General features: G+C 41.8%; 1 protein-coding gene across 1 annotated transcript in view; it reads left to right on the forward strand.

The window, feature by feature from the left end:
• The window catches only part of LOC311499988 (uncharacterized protein), a gene marked incomplete at both ends in the record, with an annotated part of 98,278 nt that extends 85,257 nt beyond the window's left edge, over window positions 1-13,021 (forward strand). The window contains 9 exons of the mRNA XM_084561150.1: window positions 99-143; window positions 241-303; window positions 760-795; window positions 2,232-2,276; window positions 2,715-2,858; window positions 3,835-3,901; window positions 4,003-4,140; window positions 7,434-7,511; window positions 12,921-13,021. Coding sequence (XP_084417276.1) covers window positions 99-143; window positions 241-303; window positions 760-795; window positions 2,232-2,276; window positions 2,715-2,858; window positions 3,835-3,901; window positions 4,003-4,140; window positions 7,434-7,511; window positions 12,921-13,021 — 717 coding nt within the window. The remainder of the gene's footprint in view (window positions 1-98; window positions 144-240; window positions 304-759; window positions 796-2,231; window positions 2,277-2,714; window positions 2,859-3,834; window positions 3,902-4,002; window positions 4,141-7,433; window positions 7,512-12,920) is intronic.
• Between the last annotated feature and the right edge of the window lie 3,002 nt (window positions 13,022-16,023).

Raw genomic sequence — 16,023 nt, forward strand, 5'->3', positions numbered from 1 at the left:
ATATATTATAAATGGAGGCTGTAGAGGTTCTGTAGATATGACACTATTGAGGACCTGTCAAACACGCTCTGTTGTCTTCCCATGCTTGTGATTGACAGGGGAAGCCCGGCGCTCGTGGAGAGCCAGGGATCCCAGGAGAGCCGGTGAGCCGCAGCCTCTAACTGCCTTTGAACTGTCAATCCACGCGTCATTCTTTTGTCACCGCAGACTGACACATCGGCTGTCTCTGTTCTCTGACAGGGTGAGAGGGGGCCACTCGGAGAGACAGGATTCCCTGGGCCCGAGGGACCTCAAGGTGTTCCTGTAAGGATGCTACATAAAATCTGTCGCTCTTGCTTTTACAATCACAGCTAGATGTTGCCAGTGTACCTTCCAGTAATGTCCAAACTCGACACAGGGCTGAGAATAACACGCTGCTACTCTATGTTAGCGAGTGGATGGTTGTTTTACCATAGTGTGTGGGTTAAAAAAAGAAGAAAAAGAACATGATTCAAGGACAATATGGATAAAATACGTATGTTAGCGGCCACTTGTCCTGCGGATGATTACATTCTTCTACGTAATTACCATCAGAGATGGTTTCTGTAATTTTCCCTCTAAGCGCACAATGGAGCAGTGTTCGACAGCAATCAGGATCATTATCCCTTGCTTGAGATATCTCATTAACTGTGGAGATTACTAGGGGTGCAACAGTGCTGATCCAATCGAAGGTGGGAGCTGATACAAAATGTCTTTGTTTGTGTTTCGCTCCTTGAGCAGGGCAGACCAGGAAAAGACGGAACTCCTGGATACAAGGTGAGTCGTGCGAGCATGCTGCAAATCCCCTTATAGAAAGTGCTTTACATCAGCCCAGCCGCAGAAAGATGGCACAGCAGATTTTTATCCCCCCTCAAGCAACAGCATGCTGACTGCATTAAACCTATTTGCATATTTGAGATTATAACGATAAAAACTAAATGGAATCCTGCAGATTTAAGGCTTTGTTGACTTTTAGTCTTTTTACCCTAATTATACAGTTAATGCTTTCAGGCAGTGATAAAATGTTTGTAATAGGGGGCAGTAGACACTTTGGATTAAATATGCATTTTCTTGCCTGATGAACCTGCGAAAATTGAAATAAATACTGCAGCGAAGTCCGCGTTTAGGTGATTGATCTCATGTATTACACACTATTTACTACATAATCGCACAGAATGGCCTCACAGGATGCAGAACAGACCTGCACGAATAGCCATTCTCAACACATTATACTGTCTAATGCCCAAACTGGACTATGATTATTACTGTTTTCCTCTGATTTACAAGTTTTTTTTTCACCTTGCACCTTAATGACAGCCCCAACTCTTTATTGTTTTTTTCTTCTTATTAGTTAATATTCTTCCACTAGCATTACACAAAGCCTTCTCCACGTAGAGCCTTACTTTCTGGTGGTGCAACAGTGCCATCTAGCAGGCGGCTGTGCCCTTCTACCCAGACTCCTTGCACACTGCTTTGAGGTTTAATGTAATGCTCAGGGAAGCACATTTCAGTGGGCAAGATGATAGATTTAAGCCTCCCATCAGGCAGTGGGGAATACAGAGTAGTGCAGATTAAAGCAGGCAGGGGAGAACGGCATCACAAAGCGATGCCCGCTTTAAAACCACATCATGCCAGATTGTCTTTTGCATGGCTCCTGTAATCCAGCAGGAAATTGATACAAAGATGCTCCCAGAGGTATCGCTCTGAGCGGAGCAAAGGGAGGCAATGAGGAGTGACAGGGAGGGATTGGAAGACACAAGATGTTGTGACATGAAGCCAGAGACAGGTATTTTCTCCCAGCTCCTCCGTACAGTAGAGACAGCTGGTGGGAAAGCAGGCGCTTGTCAAACAAAACTGGAGTGATGCAGAGGAGCCGTGACATTGCAGAAGGTGAAACACTTAGCGGGGAGATATTATACAAGCCGAGTAAGAAGCAATCAGTGTGCACAGGTATCTAAGAAAGTGTGCATTTCTCAAAGTCAAGTAATTCAGAAAAAATCTCAGTTGCTCACAGTTTTTCTTCGGAGTCCTGTGCGAATATTTTAGTAAACACAGTGGGTGCGATATTAAGAGTGTATGTGCCCCGAACATAATTCATGTGTGGGTGAAAGATTTCTGGGTCAGACTAATTTCTTTTTCCTGACGTTCAGTCTTTCGCGGCGATCTTCAAGTGCAAATATGTAAAACATGTGTTTTTCTGCTTTATTTCTAAGGGAGCCACAGGTAGAGCGGGCGACAGAGGATCCAAAGGAGAACGTGTAAGTGGCGTCGTCCGTGCCTGCTTAAAAAGAAACCGTTTCTACGACTCGGAACCATAATGCGAAAAGAAGAAAGAAAAAGTGTGATGAATAGTAATGAACGTCTTCACTTCAGCACAAATGTGACTAATCCCCACAAGCACATAAGCACTAGATAAAAGCATTTAACGCTCTACACAGTTTCCTATTTTATTTGCAAGAGCTCTGTCACACTTCTGCACTAATCTATTGAAAATGCTGGTAATATAGGATGCAAAATGAAGCTTTTAGTTTTGTAGGTGGTAACAGAGCCTCTGGACAGTTGACTGACTGGACGTATTAGGACAAATGGAACATGTGCACAGTATTTAAAGGCCTTTAATATATAGCGACAAGGATTGTTGCACTGTGTATAGAGTTTGGTCTGAGCTGAGGTATATCTTGGCTTCTTTACTGCAGGGCGATCCAGGGATTCCAGGAGAAAGAGGTGTTCAAGGTGAGAGGGGTCGCATAGGAGATCCCGGCCCAATTGGACCCATCGGACCGCAGGGTCAAAAAGGCGATCCAGGCCCTCCTGGACAGTTGGACAACGTAAACCTCCTGGTGAGCTGTAAATCTGCCTCAGAGTAAACTAAGACTATCCTCCCAGATAATTAAAATGTTAATGATCCAACTTGCCTCCCCAGCTTGTGTAACTAGTGCAGTTCTCATTCCCTGCATGGGAAAAAAAGAAATAAAAAACTGGTACAGCTTTCTGCATGAAACATCAAACAAGGCAGTGCAGTGGAGCTCGCTGTTCTCTTCTGCTCAACGCTTCCCACTCCTGATCATCTAGGCGCAGCAGAAGGTCAGAGAGGGAAAGAGACGGAAACAGAAAGAAAGACGGATATGTGGGCGTGCCTGGAGCTCTGCGGAGAAGTGAAAACACCTCCATCTGTCACAGACGTTTTACACTTACTGTATGCAGCCACAACAGTTATATAACCCTCGCGGAGATGAAAAACAGTTTTTGAATGCAGAGATTCAAGGTCCAAGGCTACTATTGTTTGCTATTGTTACTGGTGCAGCCCCGGAAAGCTCTAACAAAGCAGCTGAGAAAAACTCACAGGACATATGTGTGTATGCGCGGACTACGTTATTTAAAATGCCTTGACATTTATTCAGAATCGAACACAGCTGAATTATACAAGCTACACTTTACCTCTTAAGCACACTGCAGCGTAATTGGACATAAACACTGAGAAATCACTTCATCGAAGTCTAATATTAAATGTAATATTCGCTAAATGAATCTTTTCTATTTCAAGCTGATGTTCGGAGCAGATGTTGTAATAAACTGCGATGCAATGTGGGATTTCACTGAATAGCTGAAAAAATGAATTTACGAGGTGATGGCGTCTCCCTGCTCTTGTTTCCCGTCCACGATAACCATTGTCTTCACTTCGTCTCCTCTGCAGCGTGTTCGCCGTGAATGAAAGTTTTGTTTCTGTTTTCTCTTAATTGCATTTTTCTGTCTTTTTTTTGAGTGTGTGTGTGTTAAAATGCTCCAGTGAACGCTGTGTATTCTCTCCACGCACAGAGTGATCACAGCTTCACAGAGGAGCTCCGAATGTTTATCCGGAATGAAGTGCTGAGGATTTTCGAAGGTACAAATTGTTCTAAATTCGGTTTACATGTTTTTGTCCATTTTTCTTTTCCACACGTCGTTCCCTCTAAGCACTCTCTTTTTTTTTTTCTTGCCTTATAGAGAAACTATCGAGCTCTCCCATGCTGCAGAAGAATCCTGCGGGCATCTTAGCTTCACAGGTCCAAGGGCCTCCAGGGCGTCCTGGCAAGGACGGATTACCAGGCCCACCTGGAGAGCCAGGACCTCCTGGTCCCCAAGGTAGGCGCTCGTGCCGGCAGGCTGAACTCCTGGATGTCAACACCACCTCAGAAAAATAACCTCTACAGTTAAAATATGAATAAGGAGCGACGTTCTTAAAATTGGATCGCTCAAAACTGTTAGTGTAACACGATTAACCATTTGTCGTGTGATTTACCTGAATGTACATGTACCTGCTTCTCTGGTGCTTTCAATAGATCAATAAGTCCAGCGAGCATACTGTGTACTGTAGATGTAACCTTCCACATTTTAAACAGGGAACAGCTACTACAGTGAAACACAGGCTCTAGGTTGAGACCTCACGTCAACAACTCAAACAAAGTGCTTTTTGTTCAATGAAATACTGGAGATTGGTTGGATTGGGGTCGGGCTGGCGCTTCCCTTTTTGTGCGGATTCATGGGTATTTTTCTCTTGCATAGACCCATATATCAATGCAGACTGAGGGGCGGGAAGCAGAGGAAAGGCCAGGAGTGTGGTGCACAGCGGCTCTCTGGGAAATATGAAGACAAACGAAGAATTGGCTGTGAATAAGAGAAAGTGTTATCAGTGTGGACAGGAAAGAGCCCCAGTATTGAAACCTCACTCCGGGAAAGAAAGCCTCTCAAATACAAAAGGAGCGTAGTCAGGAAAGAGGGTGGACGTTCTTTATCAAGCTAATACAACTTTCTGACTGCTCATACAACACTAATGGTTTGCCGGTCAGGCTCTGTACCTCAGACTTGCTTAGGTTTGTATTGTGTCCGCAGCAGAGATATGGTATCTTAACTTTTGAAGAGGAGGAGTGTTTTATGTGTTGGTGCAGATCAAAGCACCGTTGCGTTGGCCTTTCTCTTTGAGCTTTGTATCTACCTCACATTATTCAAGACCATTTACATTTTAACCCCACTGCTATAATACAAAAGGCTGCCTTCATTCATGAATAATGTAGATAAAGTAGGCAACTACTCAACTATAAATGTTTGTGCCGTGTTAATGCCATCGGCATTACACATGTCTCGGTTTGTGTTTTGCTTGTTTGATTTTTTTTATGCTTCGAAATGAGTGTTTTATAGGTGATTCTTAATGCAGCTTTGCAATAAATATTTATTGAAAATAAAGAGGAAAGCCATTTCCCTTGACAAATCAAATATTCACCAACTTCTTAATTTTTTTCTTTTTTTTTTTCTTCTTTGTTGACTTGTGCCTCCACTCGGCTGCTGTGAGAGTTTGGGGTAATATTTCCTCATTATTTCTCGTCATCCTCTGCTGGAGTCTGTGCTCCTGTGGAATGCCCAATTTGACTTCTTCTCCAGTATGCCAAAATGAATTGTTTATGGAGAAAAATAACCCCTCTGCCGAATTCGCACTCTCTTTTTTTTTTTTTTCCTCCTCCTTTTCTTTTCTCACGGTTTGATTTCACATGGGTGAAAGTCTCAAGCTGTTAAGAGAGTGCCCATAAGGACTCACGCAGCACAGCTCCTTCGTTTCTTTTATTTCCTTCTTTGTTGTAACTAATTTCTCATTCTGCTCGTCTTTTACTTTTGCCACTGAAGTTTCTATCTGATGTAAGCCACTGTGTTTAAGTTTATATTTCATAAATACTACATTTTTCTTGTTCTGACCTTCATTTTTAATTTTTGTATCTTAGTGTACTCTGTATATTTCTTAATACTGACTCATATTGTCTTTTGCTATCAGACTGTAAACTCTGTTCTAAAGCTGCTCTTCTTTTTCCTGTACAATATGGAAATGTCAGTAAATATCCCAGAATATTTAATGGAGCAGCTGCTCAAAGGGAGGTGTTTTTTTATTATAATTATTATTCTTTGTAAGCCGTATCACAAAACTCTTGCTGTTAATAATGTTTACAACAGTGTACAACAGGTGCTTGATTGCAAACCTATCAATCAAGCATGAGAAACTACACTTTGCCAATAGTATTTTTTTTCTTAATGTACTTTGTCCATTAGTGCCCCTAGAAACAATTTGCTTTCAGCCGGTATGGCATTTTCGATTTATCAGTCTCCACAAATCCAGCTTATTGCCCTGTGTGCTATTCAGTATTTTTTTGCTTAAGGTACAGTGCACTTTTCTCCATGGAACGTCTCCTCTCTGAATGAATGCCCCAGGCTCTGTGAGTGTTGAAAGAAGTCTCATTATTGTGGCAATGTGTGGATAGCCCCTCTCTCTCTCAGATTCAGTTTTGGAGCATTCATAAGCCTTTCTTTCTGAGATTTTCTCTGACATATAAGCATCGAAGCGTTTCCCCTTTGGGCCAGGCGGTGCAATGCTTGATACTCCTGTCAATGTTTCTGATGCACTCCATGCAACCGCTGGTTGTGAGACTCCATTACTTTAAGTGCCTCGTGGGGAATTTTTCTTATTTTTTTTATTTATTTTTTTTGCAGCCGCTCAAATTCTCACTTGGCGTGCTGCTGGTTTGACTCGCAGGCTTTGCATGCAAGTGAAAAGGCCTCTGATAATATAACTGTGTGCATTACTGTTATAAGCAACAAACTGCCTGGTCTGATGTGAGGTTTGGTGCACACTCATCAGGCTTTTTTGACAGACTGAGCATGTGCTTGCATTCACCACTGCTTGTTTTTGTTTTCTTTGAGGTAATCATGCAGCAGTCAGACTCCATCAGAGAAAAAAAGCATAATTTTAACGGCTGAGTGTAGTTGTCATGAATAGCCACGATTGTTTTCTGCACCTGTCTGTGTTGTCTATACAATCAACCTTTCTCGAGAGACCGCCTTTGATTAGGACAATATTTTCACTATCTATATGCCTTCTTTGTGACCCACAAGTATGACCTCTGATTGAACGAAGCCTCTTCACTCTGGAAAGCTTCAAAGTGCTTGTGGCCCCGTTGTTGACAGATAGCTGTTAAAGTCCAGGGCGCCTCCTTCTTCAAACTCTAACGTGCAGATGGCTTGTTTGATGATTTCTGTTTTGACAGGATGTCAGTGCATCTTTTATTATTCAAAGGTTTGGGACTGGAACTGGGAATCCAGAGTAGTGTGTTGCTACATCGCCTGCTAAAGCCGCTTCTCTCAAAATGAATGCAGACTTGATGCTTGACATTGTTGCTATGCTGATGGTGTTTGAAGCTGTTCTGTATGAGTCCCTGGACGCACATATAAAGGTTGCACAAGTGTGTCCTCTTCTTGACACCCCTTGGATTTTAACATGTTATGGCATTTGTATTAGTCTTACTAACTGTACCACACTCTCCGTGAGCACAGTTCTACGTCAGCTTTTCAGTATTTGTGCTCAGAGGGTGTGTTGTGTGTGTGTGTGTGTCCTTTAGGATACAGGGGTCAGAAAGGAGAACGAGGCCAGCTTGGACTGGGGTTGCCAGGAGATCCAGGACTCACAGGGCCGCCAGGTAAGATCACCACTTAGCAGGTATCCTAGCTTCACCACTTAATTTGATGTAATGTGTTTTGAAGTAATTTAACTTTTAAGTCAAATATAAGTTGAGCAAACAATTCATAAGAAACAAAATAATGGTTTCAGTCATTTCAAAGATTTATAGAAAGCCACCAACAGAGATTTTTTGCTCTATTTGCACCCTGATATTTCACTGTTAAACCAAAAGTGAGGAGGCCCCTCCCTAAAAAGCACCCTTGGCTCTGATTGGTCAGCTCCAGTGGCCTGAGCAGGCACTGCCCATATACACTGCCTGGCCAAACAAAAAAGTCACCACCTGGATTTAACTAAGCAAATAGGTACACGCCTCCTATTGGATAATTACTGCATGGGTGATCATCTTTCAGCTGGCAACAAGTTATTTAACCCCAACTGATGCAATGAGTAGCTTCTCATTTCTCAAACAACCATGTTGAAAGGCACATCCTGTGGTCGTAGAAAAGATGTTACTCTGTTTGAGAAGGGTCAAATCACTGGCATGCATCAAGCAGAGAAAACATCTAAGGAGACTGAAGAAACTACTAAAATTGGGTTAAGAACTGTCCAAGGATAGTGGGGAACCATCGTCTTTGAGGTAGAAATGTGGTCGGAAAAAGTCCTGATTGATTGTGATCAGCGATCACTTAAACGCTTGGTGAAATCAAATCAAAGAAAAACAACAGTAGAACTCGGGGCTATGTTTAATTGTGAAAGTAAGAGCATTTCCACACGTACAATGTGAAGGGAACTCAAGGGATTGGGACTGAACAGCTGTGTAGTCTTAAGAAAACCACTAATCAGTGAGGCTAACTGGAAAAAAAGGCTTCAATTTGCTAGGGAGCATAAAGATTGGACTCTGGAGCAATGGAAGAAGGTCATGTGGTCTGATGAGTCCAGATTTACCCTGTTCCAGAATGATGGGGGCATCAGGGTAAGAAGAGAGGCAGATGAAGTGATGCACCCATCATGCCTAGTGTCTACTGTACAAGCCTGTGGGGGCAGTGCTATGATGTGGGGTTGCTGCAGTTGCTCAGGTCTAGGTTCAGCAACATTATGTGCCCAAAGAATGAGGTCAGCTGACTACCTGAATATACTGAATGACCAGGTTATTCCATCAATGGAGTTTTTCTTCCCTGATGTTCACGGGCATATTCCAAGACGACTACGCCATGATTCATCGGGCTCAAATTGTGAAAGAGTGGTTCAGGGAGCATGAGACATCATTTTCACACATGGATTGGCCACCACAGAGTCCAGACCTTAACCCCATTGAGAATCTTTGGGATGTGCTGGAGAAGGCTTTGTGCAGTGGTCAGACTCTCCCATCATTAATACAAGATCTTGGTGAAAAATGAATGCAACACTGGATGGAAATAACTCTGGTGACATTGTAGAAGCTTATTGAAACAATGCCACAGAGAATGCGTGCTGTAATCAAAGCTAAATAAAGCAAAGTCCAACGATCTTTTTTTTTGGTGGCAACTATTTTGAGTTGAGCATTGAAGCCAGCAGCGAAGAAGGGACTTGAAAGTTCAAGAAAGTTTTTAATTGGACACAAAATGAGCATACGCCCCTGAGTGCAGAATGAGTCATCAACAAGTTTTTAATGGTTTTCAAAGTAATTACGAAAATACCGTTAAGAATTTATTTATTTATAGTTGGGCCACAGTATTGGCATGTAGGTGACATTTAGTTTTTAACACATAAATTTGTATTTCATGGGGACTTTAAAAAAGTTTTTTGTTTTAGTTTTGTGGGTTCACGTCTATCATGTTTCCATCCATTGCAGGCAGTTGTATGCCCACCACCAAATAGTTATTGCTCTCTATCTGCAACATTATGTTAGCCAAAAAATAAATAGAGTCTGCCGTAAATCTTAATTCTAAGGAAGAATTGTTTCGCTGTCACTAACCATTAGCAGCAGACCGGTAAAGTGGAAGGAAGTAAACAATCTGTGCCTATATACAGTAAGAGCAACTGTGGCAGTTGAGATGCTCACGCTTTAATTATGCCACATTCGTCACAGAACGACCAGACGCTGCACTGACAGCCGCTCCTCCTCCACATCCACCACTATTTATCAGTTTTTCTTACCTGTCCACCAAAACGAAGGCACTAGGCTTGTGTTGCTTCTCAAATTCTATGAGGCCTTATTTGGTATATAGAGATAAACACAGCTCCCAGGCCTCATTATGTTTCCTAAAGTCCCGGCGCTGCTGTGACACAAATGGGGCCCCAACAGAGGACAGAATTCTGCTGTGACGGCATGTGGCGTCCGCTTCGTAAAGAAAAATTCCTGCTTGGTGCTGTCCAGATCAAGAGAACACAACTCAGTATGTCAGCATGCTCCCTGCTCCTGTGAACTAAAGAATAACTCCCCGTATCCCGATGGAAATGAGAAGTGGGATTACCACACTGACTTCCAACATGCCACAGTCAGAGTTCATCACTGAACCTAAAGTCACACATCCTATCTAAGTATGTGCATAATGCATGTGCGGGGCGAAAGATAACTTGGCTGCAGCTCCTCTGTGGAGGATAAATCACACCCTGTTGAAAGACATCATCTCTAGAGGTGCACAGTTGTGGGAAGCACCTGCGGCACAACTGGTGGGGGTTAGACTGGAGGTGTAGTCACGTCTTAGAGGGAAGCGCTTGAACAAACTGCTGTGAATGTGTTGGCCCACTGCTCTGGTTTTTCCCTTCGCACTTAGATTTACAAGTCCCTGTACAGGACAAGCTTATTTTTACCACTACCAAAAATTTAAACCACTTGGCCGTCACAATGAAGGATAAGCTGATATTCTTGGCGTGGAACAAGTTCCCCATTGGAGTCCTGGAGACCGGGATATGTGAGTCACACACAGGAGAGTCAACACAACTCTGTTTTGTAAGTTTTGACGTGGAGTAAAAGTCCTTGTTGCAGGTTAACGTCAATGTTGACGGCTGTGGGGACAAGTAGTTTATGTGAAAGTGACCACAATGTCCATTAGCCCCTTTGTACCCTGATGTACTCTGACGGTAATTAGGCCAGAACTTGCCGCTGCTAAGGGCCGCCTGCCTGTCGTGCATTAGCGCTGTGCTGTAGCTAATTGACAGAGTTACCTAACAGCAGCCACTTAAACGTCCTGTCTGAACACACACCGCATTTAGCAAACAAAACACTTTTCATGATTGCTACTTTGCGAACCTCTCCACTGCAAACCACGGAAGTGCTGTGGACAGTTTCGGTGCGAGCAGTTAGGGAGCAGATGGATGTGGCGGTGATGGAAAGGGCAAGTCATGTTTTCACAGGGAGGTAGAGGACAAGACAGCACCGGCAGTTCCTTCTGTAAAGACGATAGAGGAGGCAGAGCTCCCTCGAGCTACGACTGATGTAATGGACACTTCTGTGGCAGGACCGCAGTGGAGTTTTTCTTTTCTTTTTTTTTTTATATAGGCATATCCAGATCCATTTGAGAGAAGGTGTTATATCTGGGTGCTGTGTTTGTTGCATGAACAGTATATGAGATACACATATATATGTATGTGTTTGAGAGATCGTGGAGCAATGTGGACGGCTTTGCCACTTCAGCAAGCTGTTGCTAAGTAACATGAGGTACTAATGTCTCATCTGGCATGCTGACCCTGCCTCACTTTCTCTCTCCTTCATTCTCGTTACAGTGAGATTGAAGAATTCATTAATTGTAAATGAGACATCCTTGAGTATGAATGTTTAATCGCTTACAGTATATAATGATCTGTGAACGCTCGCCATCTTTCACAGGCTGTGCTTTACAAAAAGCCCGCCTCATTTGTAACGCGGGAACAACCGAAAAGCTAATTTTGTTTTAATTGTAGTTTGCTTTAAATCATTAATTAAAGCAACGTGCTCTGAAATGATTAACAAGGGCTACAACTAACAGTTATTTTCATTTTCATCAGCCCGTCATTCATTCTTTTCAATTAATTATTCAGTTAGTGAAATGGAAAGAAGTGGAAAAATTTGCACAATTCACATTTTGACAGCCCAGATGATTCAATTTAGAGTGACAAAGCAGCAATATCCTCGCACTTTGAGAAGCTATAAAGCAGCAAACACCAAAATGATTTCATTGATCCTTTCATTTTCTGGTGATCAAATGAATTCCTCAGCTAGGTGGAGAATTATGTCACGCTTTTTGAAATACTGAAAAGCGAGTTTCAGTCAGCATTATACCCTCACTAAACGTATAGCTGCGTGTGAAGGGACAAGCTTTCTGGTTTCTTTTTGTGACCTGAGTAGTATTGCAGGTAAATAGTCCTTGTGGGGATTAAAAGAGGCAGAACGCCCTGTCACATTCTATCGACAAGCAAGGAAACATGTTGCAATTGTCAAGCAAATACCCTCAGTGAAGATGATGAAGGAGTTTTAAACTGAGCGTCCAGTTGTAGATGTCATTTCTCAACTCAATTCTTGCATCTAAGTTTGCTGCTCCGACTAGAAACAATGACTGGTACACAGAACCTGAAGTCTTACCCAGATATCAGGATCAGAAGACCCAAAAGCCAAGCTAGGTTTAGGGTTATTGGAGGTTTAAGTAATACAAACATTGACCAAAATGGTTGTGTTTCTCTTGGCATGATTACATCCTAAATAGACAATCTTGATAATCATCTTTTGGATTGCTTCTCTCTCGCATATAGCAATAAGCTGGGGCCATGCAGAAACTTCATTAATCACATCTAGCGCAGTAGAAGTATCTGTGATTCAAGGATTCAAGGATTCAAGGATGCAGTATATGATAAGAAGTATACTGCAGCCTTTTGGATTGAAACCAGTCATATGACCGTCAGTGCTGGCCAGGTTATTTTTAAAATGTTATATTTCACCCTGTAATAAAATGGACAATAAAGCTGCAAAATCCTAAGGACATGACTGTGAACCAGGCAGTGCAAACTCCGCTTTGATTACTGTCAAACCTTTATTATTAAACTGGTCCAGTAAACACAGAGCAGGCATAAATGTTACACCATCAAGAGTAAGATCTTCCCAACCCATGTTGTCAAATCTGCCAAAAGAAGACCCTCTAGTAAGATGCAGTATATTCTACAAGGTTTTTCCTAACAGATAATTGAGGTAATAGCCTTTTTGTTTTGTTGTTTCCCAGTAATTTCAACCAATTACAGAACTAGCCACTTACTTACACAGTATGTGACACTTTTAAAGAAGTTCTACAAGCAACTTTTCACAACTCCCATTTGTAATTCTGTCCAGCCAGTCTTGGATAGTGAATGGCACTGAGAGTTTGTGTGGGGGTGTATGTGCCTGTGCCAAACCCGTTTTTATCGCTAATGGAAAGCTCCTCTGAATGATGATAAAGTGGCGCCTGGTTCAGTAATTAATAATGTCTAATTCTCTGTCAAGGCCCTCCTGGGATCAATTCTCAGGGCCCTCCTGGTTCTCCGGGGCCCCGCGGACCTCCGGGGACATGTGACCCCAGCGACTGCCTTCTTCCATCCTTATAAGCCCGGCTGAGTGGATTAGGCCTGTCCGAAGACGGCCCTACCGGCTGCGAGCTCAGTGCCGCAGGAGAGGGACGGCTTTCACTGTATCTGACAGCTTCCTCGTCTCCGGTTTATTGGACAGACTCACAACTGACCTCTTTAGTTCACTTTATGATAGCATTTGTATGCCGTCTGGGTTTTTTTGATTTCCTGATATTGCCTTTGGGTTTGTTTTGGATGCAGCTGAAAAACCTCCTGCAATGCTGTACTGTTAAGTTATTTCTCGTTTCCACATCCCCCCGCTGTGATGTAACGCATTCCTCATCAACTCTCAATACGTCTTTCAAGACCATGAAATGACTCAGTTTCGTCGAAGTTCAGCCCTGCCTGAAAACACAATCTTAATTATTTGTTTGCCTCTTTAATGGGCATGTCTATGCACTCTTCTGTTCTTATTCAGATAAGCCATTGGGCTGGCAGAAGGTACATCTCATGTTTCTGTATGCGCGAGTTTGTGTGTGTGTGTGTGTGTGTGTGAAGCAGATTGGCTGAGTGAATGTACTTGTTTTATGTGAGAAAATAACAGATTGTCGAAGCTCCTTATGCAACCAAAATGCAGCAGATGCGTCCTCATATAGAAATTATTTATTTAAAGTGTGTTCTTCAAGAATGTATTTAAAAGATGGTACTAATAATTGTACTAAATGTAGCATGGGTATTCTGTAATATTATTACTGCAGAGTGGATTAATACAATCCTGAAAGAGTTCTGTTTCTTGAACTCGTCGCTCATGACGCATTTGTATTGTGTGCGATTATAATTTTTAAAGAAAACTTTGTAAAGTTGCCTTCACATTTTCTGTAAGTCATGAGCATAGACTGTATGAAGATGGACGGCGAAACAGCTCCTTAAAAGTGAGGCCAAAGCAAGTAGAGCTCCCCCTGGTGGCTGGCTGAAGTATAGGTAATAAGCTCCACCCCCTCCATGTTAGTGGGTGGGACTGGGGCCAATCTAAAACAAAAAAATAACACGTCAAATTATTTTTTTTCAAGGATGATTTCTGTCATTTTAGGTAGTTAATATGATACTGATGAATACGCAAGTGTCCATTTTGCTAATTCTGTTTTGTTTTAGTTTGACGCTATAGAAACAGGATGTGACATCGTGGTAACCGCAAGTTGGCATGCCAACCTCTCCGTGAAGTGGTCTCATTGGACCGTGAGAGTTGGAAAATAAAATAAATACATACAGTGTATAATCCAACATTTCTTTGTAACTGGTGGAGTCAGAGCAGAGTGTAGTACTAATTAAACAAAAACCTGAGTGAGTCTAGCAAAAAACTGTGGGCGGGGCATCGATATCGATATCAGACTCTCGGACCATACTGCACAGACTCTGGCTCCAAACTCGCAATACGGTGCCGCCTTTATCCCTGGGAAAGTAACTTCAGTTTAGCCAATGCAAGGAAGTGGGGACGCAGCATCCATATTTATATACAGTCTATGGTCGTGAGTGGATAGTGAGCGCTGATCAGTGAGGTTTGCCAAAGCTTTTGTAACACAAAACCCACAAACGACTCACTGTTTGTCTGAAGCTGTTTCCAAGACGCATACATCCAGGGCTGATTTTTACTTTATTTTATTTTTATCATGGAATGAATGTACTTTAAATAATCTCACCTTTTACTGTAATCTGTAAATAAGTGTGATTTATTTTATTTTTTTTCTTGTTTCCTATCTAATGGGGCTTGTTAAGGGACCTGTCAATATGATTTCACAAGCAAGCTGTCATCGTCATGATGCATCATGGTTCTCAGCTATCAATCATACGTCGCTGCAAACGCGGAAGGCTGTTTTGAGCCCGAGATGATTGTTAACATATATATTGTTTACATAGTGTCGTGTATGATGATTCCTCTGGTTTAGATGTATATTTTTCTCAGCAACACAAAGGAAATCTGACTGCCACACTACGACTGACGGACATCTTTTACTCCACTACACTCAGAAATCTACTTGAACTTTGTCTTTGGTCTACATCCTGGTTCTTCACTCACTGACCAACACTGTGTGTCACTGTGTATCGTTGGGTTTTCGGGGCGTCTTAAGACTGGAGTTTGGATTTATTTATTTGCTACGAATCTTTTTAATGTTCTTAACTGATTTCTCGAAGCTTTGAGTCACTTTTACCTAAACAGGTCACATATTACATCTTAAGATGCACTGGAAATTTACAGAAAGACATAATTTTTTCATTTAACACAGTTCCCAGTCGGAAAACTTGTAGATTTAAAATGTCTTTATTCAAAGAATATAATTTATAACAACGCCAAACTTAAAAAGAGACTGGCCTGTAGTGTGTGTTACTTTTCTCAAGCTTTTATCTCATGTTGAGCTGTTTAATGAGTGAACTTGACTCAAAGGCTTTATAATTTTACTTTTAACAGTCCTGCTGTGATTAATGTTTGAACACTTCTCGGGGTGTGTCTAAAATTTTGTGACACCGAGACACTCGGTTCTGTCTGGTTTTCATTTCTTTAAGATCAGTTTCACACTTTTTTTTCATTTTTTTTTGGTCTTTGTACTTCACGTCTCACTTCGAAGTCATCATGCTTTTCTTACACATGTAAATTATAACTCACATCTTGCTCAGAAGCTGCAGAACACTTTTTTTATATTTATATATCTATTTTTTTTTTTTTTCACAGCATGCCAGCTTGGTTTTTATCTCTAAATTTTATCAGTGTGAGTGTGGGTCTAATTTTAGATGGGTTTTGAATGAAATGTGTGCCTCTTATTTCATTTGTGAGTTGAAAGAGCCCCCTGCTGGACGTGTATTTATTTCCTCATTGCATGTAAAGTGAATAGAAAATTATCTTTTTTTTATTTTTTATTTTTTGGTTTATAGGTGGCATAATATCCCCTTCTTCTATCGGCTTATGTCCTTTCATTGCACTCGTTTTCATTTTGGCTTAATATGCCCCCGTCAGGGATAATAACACTACCTTTGACAAGATTCAAATG

The sequence above is a fragment of the Chelon labrosus genome (assembly GCF_963514085.1).
Source record: "Chelon labrosus genome assembly, chromosome: 15".
NCBI classification, from domain to species: domain Eukaryota; kingdom Metazoa; phylum Chordata; class Actinopteri; order Mugiliformes; family Mugilidae; genus Chelon; species Chelon labrosus.